Source organism: Struthio camelus, chromosome 3 (assembly GCF_040807025.1).
Source record: "Struthio camelus isolate bStrCam1 chromosome 3, bStrCam1.hap1, whole genome shotgun sequence".
NCBI lineage: Eukaryota > Metazoa > Chordata > Aves > Struthioniformes > Struthionidae > Struthio > Struthio camelus.
The window spans coordinates 145,270,584-145,291,398 of record NC_090944.1 but is presented as its reverse complement, the minus strand read 5'-3'; the positions used below and the strand labels follow the sequence as shown (position 1 = coordinate 145,291,398).

General features: G+C 41.2%; 3 protein-coding genes across 3 annotated transcripts in view; 1 reads left to right on the top strand and 2 right to left on the bottom strand.

Moving 5' to 3' along the window:
* Nucleotides 1–1,748, bottom strand: part of CFAP61 (cilia and flagella associated protein 61) — a 141,568-nt gene extending 139,820 nt beyond the window's left edge. Inside the window, exons 1-2 of the mRNA XM_068940772.1 lie at nucleotides 1,632–1,748; nucleotides 3–153 (exon numbers count right to left, since the gene is read on the bottom strand). Coding sequence (XP_068796873.1) covers nucleotides 3–153; nucleotides 1,632–1,656 — 176 coding nt within the window. The 5' untranslated portion in view covers nucleotides 1,657–1,748. The remainder of the gene's footprint in view (nucleotides 1–2; nucleotides 154–1,631) is intronic.
* A 1,384-nt stretch (nucleotides 1,749–3,132) lies between these two features.
* On the top strand, nucleotides 3,133–15,422 carry CRNKL1 (crooked neck pre-mRNA splicing factor 1). Its single transcript, XM_068940773.1, has 14 exons — nucleotides 3,133–3,412; nucleotides 3,957–4,109; nucleotides 5,000–5,091; nucleotides 5,218–5,376; nucleotides 5,738–5,904; nucleotides 6,288–6,466; nucleotides 7,144–7,314; nucleotides 8,026–8,217; nucleotides 9,019–9,078; nucleotides 10,212–10,292; nucleotides 12,624–12,863; nucleotides 13,337–13,438; nucleotides 14,013–14,261; nucleotides 14,786–15,422. The coding sequence occupies exons 1-14, from the start codon at nucleotides 3,365–3,367 to the stop codon at nucleotides 14,951–14,953; spliced, it is 2,061 nt and encodes a 686-aa protein (XP_068796874.1). The 5' UTR covers nucleotides 3,133–3,364; the 3' UTR covers nucleotides 14,954–15,422.
* On the bottom strand, nucleotides 15,402–20,427 carry NAA20 (N-alpha-acetyltransferase 20, NatB catalytic subunit). The gene is made up of 6 exons (XM_068940775.1): nucleotides 20,281–20,427; nucleotides 19,986–20,010; nucleotides 19,748–19,838; nucleotides 18,115–18,250; nucleotides 16,966–17,111; nucleotides 15,402–15,991 (listed from the first exon to the last, which is right to left on the bottom strand). The coding sequence occupies exons 1-6, from the start codon at nucleotides 20,331–20,333 to the stop codon at nucleotides 15,906–15,908; spliced, it is 537 nt and encodes a 178-aa protein (XP_068796876.1). The 5' UTR covers nucleotides 20,334–20,427; the 3' UTR covers nucleotides 15,402–15,905.
* Nucleotides 20,428–20,815: the final 388 nt, after the last annotated feature.

The following is a 20,815-nucleotide window of genomic DNA, read 5'->3' as shown; positions in this document are numbered from 1 at the left end:
ACAAAAGATATGTGACATTAATCCTTCCAAAAACTTTTTCTGTAGAATTGCTGATGAGGTTGATAATATCAGGAATATCATGTGATTCTGTCCTTCTGATACTGACCACTTCTGCATTTCCTCTCGAAGAAGTTATTGCAGTCATTTTATGGACTGTAACGAAAAGAAAGAAAACATTGCTGTTCTAGCAGATCCTGCAGCAACTTGCTGTTGAACGTAGTTACTTGAAATGGAATTTTTTAAAAGACTGGGAAGACTGCAACAGGATTTAAATGCCTAATTCCTGCAGGCCTCTGCACATATACATGACTACTCCCTGCATGCTTAGATATGGTGTGCATACAGTGCACATGTGGAAATACAGTAGGCAGTCATACCTACTGTACATATTCTGTATGCTACAGAGAAGTCTTTTTAATGGACTACAAACTTTTGCATCTATTATTTATTTAAAGGTATTCACAGGCTACTTATTAGAACAGTACTCATTGTTAGTCATTTCAAATTCTTAATAGTTTTCAGTCTATAGGGTTGGCAGGATCAGCTCAAGTGATCAGAATAATAACAACATAATAATATTAAAAAGTAACCTCAACTGAGCCAAGCGCATTTTGTCCAAAACAGCTCCTCGAACTTCTTTTTTAAGTCAACAATGATGGTTAATCTTCAGAAGGAACTGAGAGCGCTATAGCTTCCCTGCCCAGAAGGAAAACATTTGTGTGATTCCACATTTGCACAATTTGTCAGGTCCCAAGTGATTTGTTAAGATGTCTATCAATTTTGCAACAGACAGGGCAATAGGCAGTCAGCCCATCTGTGACTATCAACTAACAGTTCACTTATCTTTCAACTTTGTTGCCACTCAATACTGTATGGACGCGTTATATCCCGTTGTAACAGAAATAAAAATTAAGCAGGCAAAAATACAGAAATGGACCAAATACAGTCATTTACTGCAATTCCTTCAACATATATGTGTAAAACAGCATTGCTAATTCAAAAAAAAAGGAAAAAGTCAATATAGCTAACATATCTAGACTGGCAGAACTCTTTTCCCAATCTACCAAATATAACAGCCATTTCCAACATTGGCTCCAAACACAGATATGATGCCAATCACCCAGTTGTGCTCTACAAATCCCAGCTAAAATGAGATAATGAAGGAAATCCTGAATCTTATCCTTTTTATATACAAAGTCATGTGTACTGCTACATCTTTCACCTATAGTCAAGATATTATTGTATGTAATACTACCGGTCCCAGTCATGCAAATTTATGTTTGTAGAAAGGCCCTGGCACCAACCTGAAGGTAAATGTCTCCAGCAGGTTTTAATGCACGGGCTTAGTGGACGGAATTGTTGTTATGCAGAAAGAATCCAATTTCGGTTGGTATACCGAGGAACATACAACTACCATTCTTGTACCGAGCAGAAAGATGAATCTCATGAACTTTCCCTCTAAAGACTAGAGGGGAAATTTCTGTCTCCCAGCTGTCTGGTAAGTGAAACATTTTCCTCTGCACACAGAAGCATCATAGATATTCTCCCTTTTTAACTCTTGGTGTAGAAATAGCTAGAGTCACTACCCTTCAACTGCCTCATTCATCCAGCTTAGATTCGAATATACTTACTTAATATGGAGCATGACAATAACATCTACCAAAAAAAAAAAAAGATACTAGCTTGCATAGGCAATTTCTCCAATGTCTTAAGTTGTAAGACAGGTATATTATTTCCAGTGGAGTGGAAGCAATTACATGAAGGCTAAGTGAAGGATGGTTCCTAAAATGAGTAGACACAAAATTAACATAATTCACTTATACATTTAATTATGTAACTTTAAACTGTGAGACTATCTAAATAGTCGGTTATTTTTTATTAATTTCATCTCCATAAATCAAAGCAAACAGGAATTTTTATATGTTGTTCACAAATTTAACTTCAGCATTAAGATTACTTCAGCTGAGGAAAGTGCAGCTGGCCAAATTTCCATATTTAGTTGTTTAGCTTCATACATTGAAAAATACCAGCCCACCTCCCCTCAAACACTAGTGCAATTATGTCTGACAGAAAGCAACATTTATACCTTAAAAATGTACTGTTTTTATAAAAACAAAATGTACTGTTCCTATAATAACTCATGTAGTTGTATTAGAACAGCATACAATAGCTGGAAAAATTGGCAAAACAAGCAGATAAAGAATTGTTCCTTTTCTGAACCAGTTCTTGTAATAATTTCCTCTCCAGCTCATTAATTAATTAATTAATTAACACATTCTCTTTTAAGCCCAGGGGGGATTCCCAAGTGATAACTATTCTGTTAGTGACTCAAAGCACACCAAATGTGTCATAAGCATGTCTCTCACAAGACTTCCACAGGACATCTCCTGATTGCTCAGACCCATGGCAGATGGCACATACAAACCATACTGAACCAGGCCAAGAAAGAATTAATGGCTTCCTCTGGCAACAGGGATGAAGGATGTTGACCAGTCCCATCCCTGAAAGGCTTAGAGGAACAAAACCAGACCCAAATTGTAAAGCTTAGATGCCCTGAAAGAAGGCTGCTAGGTCTAAGAGCTGAGCTAAGCACTCTTGACTAATGAGCAAGCGAAAGCAGCACGGAAAATCAGGACAGGACACGATGGGTTTTTATGGCTTTGTTTACGAATATTGACATGTCTTGGACCATGCATCATCAGCACAGACTTTGCTATGCAATAAATAAGAATTTTGATCATTCTTACAGCCATCATTCATTTTAATCTCAGGCATTTGGCAACAGCCCTTAAGTCAGGAGCAGAGCTTTGAGGCTCCCAACGTAGCCCCTGAAAGGATCTACACAAATTCAGAAACTGAAACAGACTCTAGGGGCAGAATAAAATCAAAGTCAACCAAACACCCAACTTTAGCACTTCAGCTCCATCACCCCCCCCCCCCCCCCGCACACGCCCGCCCCGGCGGCTACCCCGTGCCTCATGTAATGCCTAGGGGCCCCCAGGGGGCGCCGCGCCGCCAGGAGCATGCTGGGAGCCTGGCCGCGCAAGGGGCGCTGGGAAGCGTAGTTCGGGGCTAGGGTGGTGGGGGTGCACCCCGTCTCCCCCAGCCGCGCTGGGCGCTCACCTTCACCCGGCTGCGACGGAGGGACCCCCGCTTCGTGGCGCTCCCAGAGCGGTGCGGCCGAGGGAAGCTGGGGACCGGCGGAGCGAGAAACGTGCGCTCGCTGTCCTCCCCGGCGGCAGCTTCTCCCGCGCGCAGAGCGGCCGTTAGGACGCGACGCCGCTGTTGCCGCGGCAACGGCGCGCGCTGGCGCTGCGTGAGGTCAGAGGTAACGGGGCCGGGGCCAGCGCGCAGAGGCGGCAAGATGGCGTCTACGGCGGCCGGGAAGCAGCGGATTCCGAAAGTGGCGAAGGTGCGACCGGGCGCTCGGCCCCGGCGGTGGGGAGGGCAGGGGAGCCACCCGGGACCGGGGCAGCCGCCCGGTCTGGCCAGGGGAGCCACCCGGGACCGGGGCAGCCGCCCGGTCTGGCCGGGCAGGGGCAGGCGGCGCTCCGAGCGCTTCCCCGCCCCCCAGCGCCAGAGTCGGCACCGATCCCCGTAATTTCCGCGGTGAAGGCGCGCTGGGCTCGGCCGTGCCGAGACGGCGTTTGAGGCAGCAACGGCCGCGTCTGCCGTCCGGGCCCGCCCGTCGTCGTCGTCGCAGCACGGCGGCTCACGCCGAGTGGCCCCACCATGACTTCAAGAAAGTTTTCCTTGTTTTTCGTGCTGCAGACAGAAGCAACGTAGCTTTGGGCTAATATACACGTTAAGACCCTGTTATTTCTCAGTCGGGCCCCATATCCTGCTTTGGTAAATACTGAACGTAGTAAGTCCCTGGATTAAATTACTCATGATGGGATGTTTCAGTTTTGCATTAACATGGAAAATTTTAAGTTAACTCCTCCCTTACTTTACAGGTGAAAAATAAAGCACCTGCAGAAGTTCAGATCACAGCAGAACAGCTTTTAAGAGAAGCAAAAGAGAGAGAGCTTGAACTTCTTCCACCACCTCCTCAACAGAAGATCACAGATGAGGAGGAGCTAAATGACTATAAACTTCGCAAAAGGAAGGTAAAGGCAAAAAAAATCCCTTACGTTGCTGCTCATATAACGCACTAAAACGTTAATTTTTTTTAATTTAAGCAAGATGTTTAAGAGCCCTAATGAAAATTTAGGGCTTTATAGTGCCAGATGGTGATGTCATTTTGCTCAGGCACATACAAGGCAACTGGAGTTAGATGATCAACACCACAGCGCTCCAAAACAGTTTTTGATGTTACATTTTTCTCATCCCTCATGTGAAGAGCAGTAACAAAACACCACATGTTAACTGTGTGTGTTAAACCATATTTAGCTATATGTTAAACAGCAATAGCAGCGTTCTTGATAGTAGTCCACAGCGCTGAAGAGGCCCTCACCATTGCACCAAGCTGTGAAATTTGTCTCGCACGTTTGGCACCAGAATATTTAAATCGAAAGAATAATCATAATGCATCTTGCTGTAAAAATACAAACAAACAAAAAAGAGAGAACGAGAGCGCACAATGATACAAATGGGTCGAAGGGAGCAAACTCTTGCTGACACATATGAATACATTCAGTGTTGTCTGCAGTGACTGGATTCTGTACGTCCAGTTAACGTTGCTATTGAATAGCTAACCAGGAGATTGAGGTTGAAAAAGGAAAAGATTTGAGTGCTATCTGTTAATATTCTGCCGGTATTTTATGTATTAAGTTGCAGGAACTTGAGTTTAGTCCTTATCTAAATGATGATTTATGCTTCTAGCTGCTCTGTCACTCAATTTTTGGAAAATGTTTTACTGAGTATGACTTGTTTCAACATCTGCATAGATATAATATTTGGAACGTAGTCCAGTTATAATAATATTCTGTAAAGGGTTTACAACAAGATCATTCTGCACAGAGGTATTTCCTACTTACAGAAATAACTTTCTCCTCAGACTTTTGAAGATAACATAAGAAAAAACAGAACTGTTATCAGTAACTGGATAAAGTACGCACAATGGGAGGAAAGCCTAAAAGAAATACAAAGGTAATTATGCTGTAGCTGCAGGCATCTCTTTTAAACTTTTTTAGATGCATGCTGACAAATACCATGAAAGTCTTAGAGGCACGTTATGTTCTCAACATACTTCAACAATGTCTCTTTACTTTCCAGAGCTCGTTCCATTTACGAACGTGCTTTAGACGTAGACTACAGAAATGTCACTCTCTGGCTGAAATATGCAGAAATGGAAATGAAGAACCGCCAGGTTAATCACGCCCGCAACATTTGGGATCGAGCCATTACTACCCTCCCCAGGGTCAACCAGTTCTGGTATGTTTTCAGAGAGTAAAGCATTGCTTTAACTCTCAAAGAGCATGTTTCATTTTTCTGTTTAGGCATAATGCAAGAGTGCATTGTGTTCTCTGTTTCTGCAGTTCTTCAAGTTAATCCCCAAAAATGGAAAGGCTTAAGTTTTAGAAAGTTTTTGTACTTTTCAAGTGGTTAACAGTAGTGGAAGAAGGATGTTTGTGTATCTGCGTGCTGCCAATCACAACAGTATAGGCACTTCTGGAGGGCAAGTGGTGAACAGGTGGAGAAATCTCAGTAATGCTCTTACTGAACACTCAAAAAAAGTCATTGTACTTTTAAGCATTTACTAAGTGATTGTAAACACTTGATCTTATTTTCTAAGGTATAAGTATACTTACATGGAAGAGATGTTGGGGAATGTTGCTGGAGCACGTCAGGTGTTTGAACGTTGGATGGAGTGGCAACCAGAGGAGCAAGCTTGGCATTCCTATATTAACTTCGAGCTGAGATACAAGGAGGTGGACAGGGCGCGTACCATTTATGAGAGATATATCCTTTCTAGTGCGTTGTGATTCCTACCCAGGTTTAGGCTTGGATTCTTCATTTCTTTTATTTAACAGTACTCGTGTTTCCAGCTTCTTGCAGTCATCCTTTGTTTCAAATTCCTCCTTCTTATACTTCTTCTTGACCCTTGTCTGATTTTTTTTTTCCCCCCCTTTCACCTTTTTTTTTTTTTTTTTCTCCTTAAGTTCTTGGGACCGAACATGAAGCCTTTGCCTGCTCAGAACTCTTCTGAGTCTTCTTCCCAAGTGTATCACTTGCATATATCATCCTTGGGTGGTGTTTCGTAGTCCATGACCCTGTAGTCACTGGGAAGAACGGAATTTGAAATGTCCAATTCAACTGTTACCATTTCTTTAACGTAACTGTACTTGTTATTGTTCATCCTGATGTTAAAAACTGGATCAAGTATGCCCGCTTTGAAGAGAAGCACAGTTACTTTGCTCACGCAAGGAAAGTATATGAGAGGGCAGTGGAGTTCTTTGGAGAAGAGCATATGGATGAGCATTTGTACGTGGCTTTTGCAAAATTTGAGGAGAACCAGAAAGAAGTAAGACCTTCTTGATTATACATCAGATTAATACTAACTACCCCCCCCCAAGATTTCTTCTTGAACATCAAACTCAAGGCCGTTTAACATTATTTCAATGCTTGTGTTTCTTCAGCACCTTATGAGGTCTTGTTATTGCAGTCTGAGTTCAGGAGACAATTTTTTGCCTTTTTTTTATTTCTCATTTGATGACATTGAGGAAATATGTTCTAAGAAACAATCTAAGAAACAAATCTTATCAAACGTAAGGATAGTGCCATACAGATCCTCAGATTTCTAAGTTTCTGTGAGATTGTAGGTCGATCGTCTACATGATTAAAAAAGCTGAATTAACCATGTTTTCCCCAGATGCCATCTTGAAAGTATCCAGGACATAAAGCAATTGAAAACATTCCTTGAAGGGGAAGGAAAAACCCTACACCGCAGCCTCTTAAAACTATTTTAAGCATCTTAAACCTGTAAATGAGTAAGCAAGATGGTGATAATCTGTTACGGAAAGCTTTTTTTTTTTTTTTTTTTTTAAAGTTTTACTCTTCAGGGAGATCTGTTGGTCATGTCCTAAAACACATGTTTACATTAAATATTGCAAAAAGCTCACTGAGAAATTAAAGCACCGATTTTGGGGGAGGAAAGATGTTTTTTGTAAGTCTAATTCAAGTGATATTTAATATTTTCAGTTTGAAAGAGTAAGAGTGATCTACAAATATGCCTTGGATAGAATTCCAAAACAGGAGGCCCAAAATCTCTTTAAGAATTACACCATCTTTGAGAAGAAGTTTGGGGACAGAAGGGGAATTGAAGACATTATTGTCAGCAAGAGGAGATTCCAGTATGAAGAGGAAGTGAAGGTATGTATTATAAACATCCTCTGGGCTCATCACACACCCAGGTGCTGCCTAAGCTACTCAAGCATCTCACGATACAAAGGCTAACTAATTTTACATCTCCCTCAGTGCTCAAGCCAAAAAAATCCTTAAGCACCCCCCTGCTCTTTTACAAGGCAGAACTCAATCTGTAGGGAAACAATACCTAACTTGTGTTCACTGCTTTTTTCTTTCTGCAATCTAACATAGATTGTGGCTCCAAAATTTTTGATTGCAGAGAGAACTCTGTTCTTTGCAGTCGTCTTAGGGAGACGTGGTTTAAGCTCGTAATTTATTTCACTTTTGTTATGTACTGACTTTTACAGGAGACCTTGTCTGTGTATAAATATCTTTCTGTGAGGAAGTAAGTGTGCCATACTTAGACCTACTTTTCACTGAATTGCTGAATACTGCAGATTTTCATCATTTCCCCTTCCCCTCTCAGTGGTTTGTTTGTCCTCACTCAAGAGAATCTTTTAAGTAAAATAAAAGCAAATAAATTGCAACCCACGTCCTCAAAAGCCTATTGTAAGTATGCCTGAGACTCACAGTTTTCATTACTATTTCAGTAGCTCTTTTTAAAGGAGAAACTCTGAATAAAAACTGTATGTGAAGGAACAGGATTTTTTTTTTTTTTTAAACTTAAAGAGTTACTGAAGTTTCTCTCCCATTTCCCTCTTCCTATGTTTCTGGAAGGCGAATCCACATAATTATGATGCATGGTTTGACTATCTGAGGTTAGTTGAAAGCGATGCTGATGCCGACACTGTCCGAGAAGTGTATGAAAGAGCCATTGCCAATGTTCCCCCAATTCAAGAGAAGAGACACTGGAAGAGATATATCTATCTTTGGATCAATTATGCATTATATGAAGAGCTGGAGGCAAAGGCAAGTAGTAAGAAACTCAGGGTTTTTTTTTTTTTTCCTTTCCAGATACTTTCCTTACGTTAAGTAGCTACAGATGTTTTCGTTTCAATAAGAAAATGAAGAACTAATCATCTCATGTCTTCTTTTGTGTAATCAGCTACAGGATTTGTTATTTAAGAGGTGTTTTTTTTTTTTTTCCCCTCTCCATTAACTTGTGTGTAGCATCCCCTCCCTTGCTTGGGGGTGAAGAGAGATTTCACTTTCATCCCAAGTCATCCAGAAATATGCTGATGAATAAAATCAGAAGTAGGTCTTTCTAGGCCTATTTGAATTACGTGTTCCGGGCTGTTGTCTGGACTTGTGAAACAGTTTGGTATTGAACAAAACAATTTGTGAAGTTGTTCTGTCAAGCAGTCAGAAATGATGAGGTTGCTTAGATATTTCTTCTGTATGTTTGTTATCAGTCATTTAATGCTACAGCTGCTCTTTAATTCATATCATCATAGTGTAGCATAGCTATTCAAAGTCTGTTAGAGAAAAAAGGTGGGTTTTTTTTTTTTTCCTCCAAGAGACTATTTTTAGGAGGGCCGCTGCTAGTTTTCATGTCTAAATCTTAGTGTTAAATTTTGTTTTGAAAAGAAGTTACCATCTTTGAATTGTGTACACAAATAAGTAAGTGTGTATTTTTAAATATACAGGATTCTAAACATCTAGACTTAAACATACTCTAGTACTGTTCTGAGTTTGGCAACTATTGCATGATTCAAAATGAAATGTAATCTCAGCAATGAATGAGGTGTTTAATCTTGCCTGTTCTTATAGGATCCAGAACGAACCAGACAGGTGTATCAGGCATGTATTGAGCTCATTCCACACAAGAAGGTATGGCTTCTCCAATAGTTTGTATCAAGTCTTGGATTAAAGTCCCCAAGATCAAGATCCTTAAGCTTTCTTTCCCTGCTCCCACCACTTCCTAGTCTTGAAGCCACTTGGATTATCCTCAGTCAGTTACAGTGAAGAGAACAAGGTTCAGGTTTGTACGCACCTTCAAACGGCTACTGGCACATTCATGAAGCTCCTGCTCAGGAACAAGGGAGGTATTTATCCAAGATTTGAAGTGGACTCCCTTCCAGTAGCATTAATTTCTTCTTCCAAAATTGACAGCATTTTCTTCAGTTAAGGTGTTAGATGTCTGCAAATTGCATCATCAGTAGGAAACAGCAGGCCACGCACTGATGTTCTGTTGCCTAATACAGGCATAGTGCAAGGGTGTTTTCAAGTTACCCCATTTGCTTTAAAAAGCTGGAATAGCATGTAGAGTCTAGTTTAGTACCCAAAAGCAGCAGGGGAAGAACTTTGTTATCTCTTTTTTCCCCTTGCTTGTTTTCCTCCTCAGGTTGATCTTTTCATAGCTGTTCTCAGCCTACCTGCTCACAGCCTCTGCAGAATATTTATTGTTCCATTTTGCAGGGAGCTACTGCCTTTAATAGCAACTGTTTCTAATTGGTTGCGTGGTCCCAGCTGAGGAAGGTGCACCTCTTCAAGAATGACTTTCTCTTTTTTGTCAGTGAGCTTTAATTAATCTTTCCACGTGGTCCAACCCTTAAAACAATTAACCAACTTTGCCGTGGAATGCAATGTGACTTTAATCATGTCATTTGAATTATCAGATGTGTGGATTAGGATTAGTGTGTAATAATTAAGAATTGATAGCTAGTTATTAATTGATTTAGTGGTAAACTAACGGTTTTCTTTGTTTGAGAAAACTTCCTGTGCTGGCCATTTTTACTTTTATCCATGGCAGAGAAAATTGTCCTTTCCTAAAAAGGTTGTTTTGGGTTATGAACTCCTCACCTTTTCAGTAGGAAAACACTGAGGTAAACTGCAACAAACTGTGGTAGCAGTAACATTTCTTTGTATAGTCTATGTGATGTTTTTTAAAGAACATACGCAACAGCATTTCTTACGCCTCCAATTCAGGCATCACATTGTTTGTTTGGTTGGTTTTTTTCCAGTTTACGTTTGCCAAAATATGGCTGCTGTATGCACAATTTGAAATACGACAGAAAAATCTTCCGCTTGCCAGAAGAGCTTTGGTAAGTAAAAGAAGGGGTTAATTCCATAATTGCCTTAACCAACTAATGTTAAGGGAATGGCATTTAAAGGACAATTTAAGATCTTTTTAAATTGCTGGTTTATGCATTTAAATAAAGCAGGGACGAGCAATGAAGAAATCTGCAGGGACCAGTATTTACTGTCATGTATGGTTTAAAAAGAAGCATAGCTTGAGATACGGTGAATTAACTGCTGGCTGAAATTAATGCAGCTTTCTCGTTTCAGCTGGCAAAACACGCATCTGAATAGCAAGAGTACCCAAATCAGCTTAGTGCACTTGTATTTTTTTAGCTGCTGCCGATTTGTTTAAACGATGCTTGTGCTAAAAACGGCTTTTTAACAAACGTTTTAAAATCAATAGGAGTTCTTGACCCTGAAAAATTAAGACTTGCACAATGGAGTGTTTGAGTCCCAGCTACCAGACTGCTAATAGAAGTAATCTCGAGGGCTTGGATGCGCTTAAGAGACTGAGCTGAACTCCAGTACTGAATTCATTATCATGTCAGAAAATAAGGGAATACGTTTTGGCAGAAAAACCTTTTGGAGTGTAAAACGTCCTTTCAGATATTTTAAATAAACTAGGTGACAGCATGAAGCATTTTGAGAGAAAGCCAGTACTGGTAACAGTTGTGGTGGTTTGATGCTGAAGAGAAAATGAGTGGGCTTTCCATCATATCTATGCAACAAAAGTGATTGATAGAACATAAACGTGAATGGCCTCCTGTAGCTGACACTGGACCGTGTTTGCCCCCTAATGTACTAGTAAAGCTTTATCTGGTGAGCTGCACTCCCGCCCTTGACCAGAGAAAAGCAGCGGAGGGATTAAGTCCACTGTGAGATTGTTAATGCCTCCCTATAGGAGAACACAACCATCTGTCCTTAAGTGTGCTGCTGTTCAGACTTGGCTTAAGATACCATTGCTAAACATTAGCATATTCACTGATCATCACCCTGCCTCCACCCTTCATTTTTAGGGGTAAATGACTTAGTGGATTCTGGAAAGGCTGCTTTGGTCTGTCTGGAAACCTAGTTTCCTCAGTTTCTTTGAGGCTTCTCTTTTTGGTGGTCTTTTTTCCTTCTGTTATTTCTTTGATAGACCTGTTTTTAGTATGTCACATCCTGTTTTGGAAACCAGATTTTGATACAGCTGTCAGCTTTCTTTGGACTGGACCTACATTTGGCAAGCAGTTCCTTTCTGTCCCAGTGAATTGACTTTGAACCACATTTTGGTCCTGAGGTGAGGGTATTTGGGTCCCACACTGTCACTGTGCAGAAGACTCCTTGTGCTGAAACGCTGATCAGTATGCAGACAGCACGTTGCTCTGCTTTATTTTCACTGGCTGCAGATGTCGAGTGGGTTCTTTGCTTTCCTAGGGTTTGAGAGGAACTGGAACTTGGATGACACGAGATCAGCTGGAGTCTATGCTACTTAAGAAAACAGTAATGGAGGAATTGCAATAATGGAGGAATGAAACCAAGCATATTTTGAAATAGAAAAGACATTTGTGGAGCTAGAGAGACCCATAACGGTGACCAAGTCAATGTTCCCAAATAGTGGTTTCCTCCATTTAGTTAAAGTACTGAGATAGGCAACCTGTAGGCAGGCAAGTTGTGTGGGAAAATCAAAGTAAGGGAGTTTGATTTTGAATTAATTGCTCACATCAGCTTGAAGGAAGAGAGAGGCTCCAGTGCTTACCGAACAGTACTTGTCTACAGAAGCGTCTCAGAGCGAAGCCTACTACAGGCCTGTAGGTTTACCTCTCTCAGGTGTACCCGTTAACTCTTTGAAAAGATTCCTAGAATAAGAATCAGAAACTGCTTTCTCACAGCTTGGCACCGAAATATTTCTTCAAGCATTATTTATCTATCCATTATTGTAAGTCAGCAGGCAGGGAGCATGGACAATTCTCTGTGCAATGGTAAATAGTGGTGGGCCAGGAGCTAGTTTTTTGTGATATAATTTATAATATAAGACACTCGGGAACTGCTTACTGTGCTTTCTTCAGCTTTTGACTCAAGATGTTTATTTGACGAGTCAGGGTTTCAACTGATAATTCATGGGGAATCCATATTACTTAATTTTATCAAACAAGTTTAGATTTTCTGTTTTCAGAGTTTCTGTTGATAGTTTATGGATGCACACTCAATTTGTAGAACACTGATTGGATTTCATACTGCTCCTGATCAGCCTGAGAAACTGCTCACAAACAAATTTTAGTTCAAGTACTGAACAATAAAAGATTATTCAGAAAACAAGGTGGCATGGTTTTTTTTGCAAGATCTCTGAGAGATTTTTTTTTTGTTTTTAACAGGGGACATCCATAGGTAAATGTCCAAAAAACAAACTGTTTAAAGGTTATATTGAATTGGAATTACAATTGCGAGAATTTGATCGTTGCCGAAAGCTGTATGAAAAATTCCTGGAGTTTGCACCAGAAAACTGCACATCATGGATTAAATTCGCTGAATTAGAGACCATTCTTGGTGATATCGACAGAGCCCGTGCAATATATGAGTTGGCTATTGGCCAGCCTCGGTTAGACATGCCAGAGGTAAGGGAGGGTAGATGAACTCTGAGGTAGTGAAATTAAGGTATTTATTACGCAGTGTGGCTGATATCTATCTGATAATCTATCAGTTCTAATCTAACAGAAATGCTTTTCATAGTGGCTTAGTCTGTCTCTCATCTAATTTAGCATGTTTCTTGACAGGTTACTCAGGGCTATAAAACCTATGTTAAAACCTGGAGGGAGGAACATGCTTACAGTCATATTTTTCTATCCCTAAACAGCTAGCTTCTGACTGGATTATGCGCACAAGCTTTGAAATTACTTAGCCTTAATCCTAGGTAGTACAGTCAGTTAATACTCACAGACCTCTGAAATGTATTTCCACAAATTTCATGTTTACCCATGCTCCTCCTTGAGAGGATGGAAAAAAATTTTTTTTTTTTCCCTTTTTTAAGTATTAGATACAGGGTTGTTTGAAGATGCTGTGAACATAAGCAGAGACTTCTCTTTTACAGGTTCTTTGGAAATCCTATATTGACTTTGAAATTGAGCAAGAAGAGTATGAGAAAACAAGAAACCTTTACCGCAGATTACTTCAGCGGACACAACACGTTAAAGTATGTACATGTGCACAGAGCACAGATTTGGTGTTGGTTCTGGTCCATGCTGGAGAAAGAGCCTTGGCTGCTTTGGTTTTGTGGCTTTTTCAAATCAGCTGTGAACCTGAGTTCCCAGTGTTGTACCACGGCCTGTGCAATGAAAACGTGGGGGGAAAAAAAGATCTAAATTATGTTTAACAACAGCTATTCTTCCTATACGAAGGAGAGCTTTGCAAAAGCGATCCTGGGAAACATGCTGTAGAGGACCCTGCTTGAGCAGAGGGGTTGGACTAGATGATCTCCAGAGGTCCCTTCCAACCTCAACCATTCTGTGATTCTGTAAAGCTTTTCAAAGCAGCCTTCTTCCCACTGAGCAGCTTTGGAACTGTAATTACAAAAACCCTGGACGAAAAGCAGAACTAATCTTTCCTTGCAATGTAGTTTGATGCTATAGTTTGACTAAATTCAAACAGAGGTATCATGTCCTAAAATAACTGTAATACATTTGTCCAGGTGGCCTATATGAAGGTTAGGGTTATCTGCTTATTTAATTTAAAAAAGTCAGCTTGGTTTTAACTTACTTTCCCCCTAGGTATGGATCAGTTTTGCACAGTTCGAGCTTTCTGCTGGGAAGGAGGAGAGTTTGCCAAGATGCCGGCAAGTTTATGAAGAAGCTAATAAGGCAATGCGAAACTGTGAGGAGAAAGAGGAGAGAGTCATGCTTCTGGAATCCTGGAGAAACTTTGAACAGGAGTTTGGCACTGATAACACTAAAGAGAGGATAGATAAACTTATGCCTGAAAAAATAAAGAAGAGAAGAAAACTTCAGGCTGAAGATGGGGTAAGAATAAAAATTATGCGAGTAACTATCTTGAATTCTTGCTGGCTTTATGCTGTTATCTATCTCAAACACAAACAAGATACAGCTGGGATGGATGCTGTAACTAAGTAGGAAGTTGCTTTTATTGCAGTACCAAAGCATTGGCCTGAAACAGGTGCTGCTGAGCTCCTTGCTCTTCAACATGTCTAGGTAGGGGATTGATTCAAGTGAAAAATACTCACACCATACGCTCAAGCTAGTTTTACTTTAAAACTGCTATGGTAGACCGATCAAAACAGGTCCAGGTAGTATCTGTTTCTCAGCATTGTTTGGAAGAGTACAGTTCACCTAATCTACCTCCTCTGCTCATTATTCATAGTAGAAGTAGTACTGTCTCAAACCCCTCCATCTAGTTGGTTTTAGCTGTTGTGGGTAGTTTAACAAACACTGATTTTCATTTCATCTTATTGTTATGCTCATTAGGAGCACATTTAATAGCTAACATTAACATGCAGCTTAAACTTTTTGTTATGTTTTTTGCCTAGTCTGATGCTGGCTGGGAGGAATACTATGATTATATTTTCCCAGAAGATACTGCCAATCAGCCCAATCTCAAGCTACTTGCGATGGCTAAACTGTGGAAGAAACAGCAACAGGAGAGTGAAGCTGCAGAGATGGATCCTGACAAAGACATTGATGAAAGCCAGTCTTAGTACATTGCCTTCTCCCACTCCTTTTTTGGGGTATTGTACAGTATTTTCATTGGTGATGAATAAATGTATGTGAAGAGTTTTACTATTACTGACTTAAGACATTTTTGGTTTGAAAAAAAAAAAAAAAATTATGGTGATTCCAGTTAAGAGTCTCTGCATTTCTAACAACTGAACAGAAAAGTCATAGGGCAAGTGTAGAAGTCTGCAGTTATTACCAATGTTCTGAGAACTATAAGAAGTGGTGGATTGCAGCTTTGTTTTTAAACACGAGACCAGCCTTTCTGAGGCTCTTAGAAACTGGCACAAGACTGCTTGATTTAAGGATAGTAACGTGGCAAGACACGAGATCTACTTTCTGTAATAAGAAAGCTGCCTTTAATCATTCCTGATATATTTTCCAGTAATTCTGTAAAATATGTATTGATCATGAGGAGAGTTGAAAACAATAAAATGCAACCTGTTCGACTTCCTTTTAATGTAAGCTTTTATCTTCGAAACTACTTAGAAAGGATAATAACACAAGTTAAATATACTGAAACTAACCCCTGAAAGACAAAGGCATAGAAATTAGTATCACACAGTTTGTCTGTATTGTACAAGCCGTTTTTTTTTTTTTTTCTTCCAAAAGACATTTTTCAAGCTTCAACATTTCAAACATGAGGGCTGAACAAGAATTGCATAGCTGTGACTCTCAGGCTCAGTAATAAAAGTTCCTTCCTCTCTGCATTTTTTTTTTTTTTTAAATACTTACTGTAAAATAGGGTGGTACAACACTAGGAAGTAAAATTGGGAAGCAGTGTAAGTAAACTTCTCAGTATTACTTTTGGAGTTTCATGGCAGGGGTAGGCATTGAGCCAAAGCTTTCTCCTCCATTTAAGCTCAAGGGAGGAGGAGATAAAAAAACCCCAAAACTGATACTCTTAGTATGTTGCCTGAGAATCACAGCTTACAGCTATTCAATATCTTCTGGTCTCACAGGATGAGGTAGGGGTATAATTGATTTCTTCTCTGAATCTCTGGAAAGAGCCTTTCTCATATCTGTTTCAAAAGAAATAAACGTTACTATAACAAGGTAGCCATTACCCAAAGCCAGATTATGTGAATTCTATTCACTATTACAATAAGATCATTTTTCCATCATGAACATTCCAGTAGCAACATTATCAATTCAAAAGTAACACCGCACAAAATTCAACTGAATGCAAGGGAAAGGGCAAGCTAAACGGATTTAAAGGTTTTAAGGCATCTGTGGCAGATGCCACAATGGCAGATGTCTCATAGCCCCTGTATTTCATAGGACTCCTTCAAATCAAATGAACAGTGCAAGAACAGAAAAGATGCATAATGTGGTGAGGTAAGCCTTTTTGGAGGATACTCGAAATCTAGAAATAGCAAGCAGCTAATATTTGTTAACAGAGTAATAGTAACATACTTTACACTTCCATTTTCTTTCCCCTTTAAATTGAAGAAAGCTCTGAATTCTGAGAAGTCTACCAGTGGCAGATGAAACATGCTAATGTTTGATTTTGTCACTGTTCACCATAAACACTAACTAACTTTGTAATTAGGACATCTAAATGGGAAAAGAGAGTTTCAAGTTCCAGTTGCCAAAGGTCCCTCCCCCTCCCCCCCCCCCCAAAAAAAAAAAACGCAAAAACCCAGCAACATATTCCACAAATACAGCCAACTGGAAGGAGCAGTCTTTGGAAAGAATTAGATAAGTAACTGCATTTTTATTTTAATCTTACCTACAAAATAGCACATCTTTGTACTTATTACTTTATTCATCTTTGGTGGTTTATTTTGCCCTGATAGTACAGAACTGTATACTGCACGATTAAGTTTTGTAGCTGAAGTAATCTCCAGTAGGAAAAACTATTAGAAGTCACAAACAAAACTCCAACTCATCAGCAGCTATCTGAACTTAGTTTCACATAAAAAAGAACAAACAAACCCAAAGATGCACAGCATCAGAACCTTCCCATTCAGCTAAAAGCAGAACAAGGACTTACCATAAGCATCTTCATCTGGCTCTCCATTGCTAGCTGAGTAATACTCTAACACTGTCCGGTACACACTGTAGCCTAGTTGCTTATACATATTTACAGCAACTTGATTTGATACTCTCACAAAGAGATCCACGAAAAATCCACCCTTTCTTTGTAAAAATAAAGAGAAGAAAGTAAGGAAGAGCTTGTGGACATACTTCCAAATAATAACCCAGAGCCTGTAATCAGGGCAGAAGCAGGTCAGATGATATTGTACACTAATAAAACATCTTTCATACTGTAATATCAGACGCATTCCTTTTCTAAGGAACAGATCCAGAAATAGGCACAAGTATACTTTTGTCACATGCCTATCTTCTGCACTAGCCAGCAGGGTCAAAATTATTAAGAAAAAGAACAGGACAAGCTAAACAACCATACAAGCCTCATTACTGTAAGAAATGAAATTAAAAAAAAAAAAAACAACTAAGATTCTAGATCGCACCAACTTAAGGACTGGTCCTCTGTGTATTTTAAATGAGGCAAAAAAAACCCCCAAAGTTCAGGCATGAAATTCAGCTCTGCAACTGGAGATAGCACTTCTCGCAAGGCAAGGTCTTCAAAGCATTGTATTATTTTTGGATTTTTATCAACTACAGTGGGGTTGCCTTACTGGCATGAGTTGGGGACATTTCTCCATCAGTTTATTTGATGCTAAACTTAATTTCCTGCAGGTACAAGTAACCCAACCTGATAGGGAAAGTAAGCAAAGATGTTGCCTCAAAGCACATAGCTTGTTCAGTGTTGCGTCTGATAGGGCCACACAACGTCCACGACTACTATTCAGTTATGTTGTGGACACTATGGGAAAAAGCGTTGACATTTTGTGAAACTTTTCCTAACAAAAAAGCAACTTTTATAGAGCGCCTCTACTGGAAATCAGGTTACTCCCTACTTATCCTGGCAAGATAGCTGTCATAGAAACCATGAGGTTTTAAACTGCCAAGCATCGCCCATAATTCTTGTTCTCTAACCACAGGGAATTTCAGTGAACCACAACACTATTTAGTGGAAAAGTCTCAGTTTGTTTCCACACAAATCAAGTATCTAAACCAGGAGCCTGTAGCAAGAATACTTTAGTAAGATAAATTTAAAAATAAATATACTACTCACTTCTCTGAAATTTCTTCCAGTAGTTCCATCAATTTAGCAGCCAAACCCAGTCGGCGAAATTCAGGTGCAACAGAGAGGGCAGTAACATGTCCATGCCATTCCTCCCTGGCCACAGAGCCTTCTGCCTTACCCATTACTGCAAACACATGGAGTAGTCAGTACAGTAGCACTTTTGGGATAATGCATCACGCACAGCTAAAAACGTTTACTAAAGAACCAAAGCAATGTATAAACAAACATGGCAGCGATTGTGGCAAAGACTGAAATAGCGATGTTTGCACCATCTCATTATATTATTATTCAGTGACTATGTACAGTTGTCCTGTATGGGTCAAATAACTGTGGTATTTGCAAAGTTGGAAACATGACCTTCAAGGTCCTTGTCTACCTGGATAAGGTGAGTTCTGTTGGAAAGACCCCTAACCTCCAAATTCCTCATCCTGCCAACTGCGTGGTGAGAGAGTTTATTGCAACATCAAAATCAACCAGCTGTAGAAAAGGCAAACAGCTCCCCACGCAGTTCTGCTCCACTAAAAATGTCATTCTGCACAAGCTCTACACTAGGTTTTTGACTAATATAAAAAAAAAGAAACCATTTTTGAAAAATTTTTATTTGAAAGTTAGGCTTCAAAAATGAATTTAAGTGAGTCTTGTTGAGTATTTAACAGAGCAGAATTCAGGATCTGATTGAAACAATGAAAGGAAGGAGGACTAGAAACCCCAAACCAACCATTGTGCCCACTACTGGAGACTTGGTCACTGAGGGCTTGGGAAGCTTTGCCCATCTGCCAATAGAAAGCTGAGGCCCAGCCAAGATGGTATGTTTAAGAAAAAAAGGGGTGTCATTTCAGGGGGGGTTCTTTGTATTTCCTTCCCTTTCTACATAGCGCCAACCCAGTGATAGCTCATTGGTGATCAGTCATGTTTCCCATCCCATGCACTGCTCTTAACAGCACGCAGTCACTGCTACTAATAAGAAACTGAGGTGGCAGGTCGGGAAAAAGGCTCTATATAGTAAACGCTTTCAGCTTAAATCTGTTAAATACTTTAATTCCCAGGTCCCTGCAAAGACCTTTATGACCATAAAAAGAAGATTAAAACAGAAAATGTTTTAAGGAAGGAATGAGCAAACAGCTCTATTTAGAACAAGCTCTGAGAAACATGAATATCCCAGAGCAAATAAGCAAATGTAATCAAAGTCCAAACCCAGGGCTTTCCCTTAAAGGACAACACAGAAGCCAAACCCAGCATTACTACTTACAGTTAACTAAAAGCATGCTAGATCAGAGCTGAGTGCAATGACTCAATTCCCTGCTTATAGGCAAAGGCTCATCTGCATACATCCACAGGTATACAGCTTGGCTAGCTGCGACTACAGTCATGAGCCTTTGCCGTGCTATGAGCATCAAAACAAAAGCTACTGCTATTACACCTGTGCAATACCCTTAGGTGTTCATGAAATAACACATTACTACATAACGTTCCTCTTCAGTACTGAATATTTAGAAAAATCCGGAGAGTAAGAAGAGATCTGTGAGTTACACTCCCCAAAACACTAAAACGCAATGGAACGGTAACATGTAACGATCCCCATCCTTGCCACGCACGCACGCACTCATCACGTTACACTCACTGTAACCCATGAGCTCTCCACCAGGTGCTTCCGCAACTATAAAATATTCCGGCCAGTGGGCCAAATACTGCAGATAAAAGGGAATCCCATACTGCAAACGTCTGGTTAAGGAACACAGCTTGGCTAGAGGCGGCCGCTGTCTGCAACAGGGCAGCTCTCCCCGGGCCGAAGCACAACCAAGGCCCTAGGCGCTGAGCCTTTCCGCTGCCCGGCCAGCGGGGCCAGCGAGGGAGGATACGGTCTCCGTGAGCGGGTCCAGGTTACTGCGGGGAGAGAAACCGAAATTCAGGGACGGGCCGCGACGCGCACGTCCCGCCCGGCCTAGGAGGGCTCCGGCCGGGGGGGGGGGGGGGGGGAGAGAGGGGAGGGGGCGCGGCGCGTGCGCAGAGCGAAGGGCGGCGGTTGAGGGACGGCGAGGCGCGCGCCCCGCCCCGCCCGGCGCTGAAGAGAGAGCGCGGGCGTCCGCGGCCCCGAGTGGGGGAACGGAGAAGCTAAGGAAGAGTGAAATAAGGCAGGAGGCGCCTGCCGCTCACATGTTATTGAAACGGAAGAGATCGTCGCAAGTGAAGGCCCGGAGCGACGTCATGCTGCTGCTACCAGAGCCGCCGCCGCCGACTCGGAAGCACTTCCTCCGCCGCTCGGCGCGGCCACGGGCCGCTTCCGCCGGTGCGGGGTTGCTAGGCGACGCCGGGCGCGGGGGCGGGGCCCGGAGGAAGGGAGCAGGGCGGGGCGGCGCCATTTTGGGTCTTTTTCCTCGGCAATAACAAGCGGCGCAAGAGCTGTGCGGCTGCTGACCTCAGAATGCCTTCTTCTTCTTCTTCTTTTTTTTTTTTAATGCATTTTTATTTTAGGGAACTCAGGCTGATGTATGAGCTCGTTTATATGCGCAGCAGGCTCTCTTTTTCGGACACCACGGTCCCTGCCCCTTTGTAACGAGCTCTCACTTGATGTGTGATGCGGTGACTTAAGAAAGAACAAGCCGCTAAACGCGGGACTTGCCCAGAAGGCTCAGGCTGTAAGGCCAGCTGCAGCCTTTAAGGGTCACCATAAGAAAAGGGAGCATGGGGG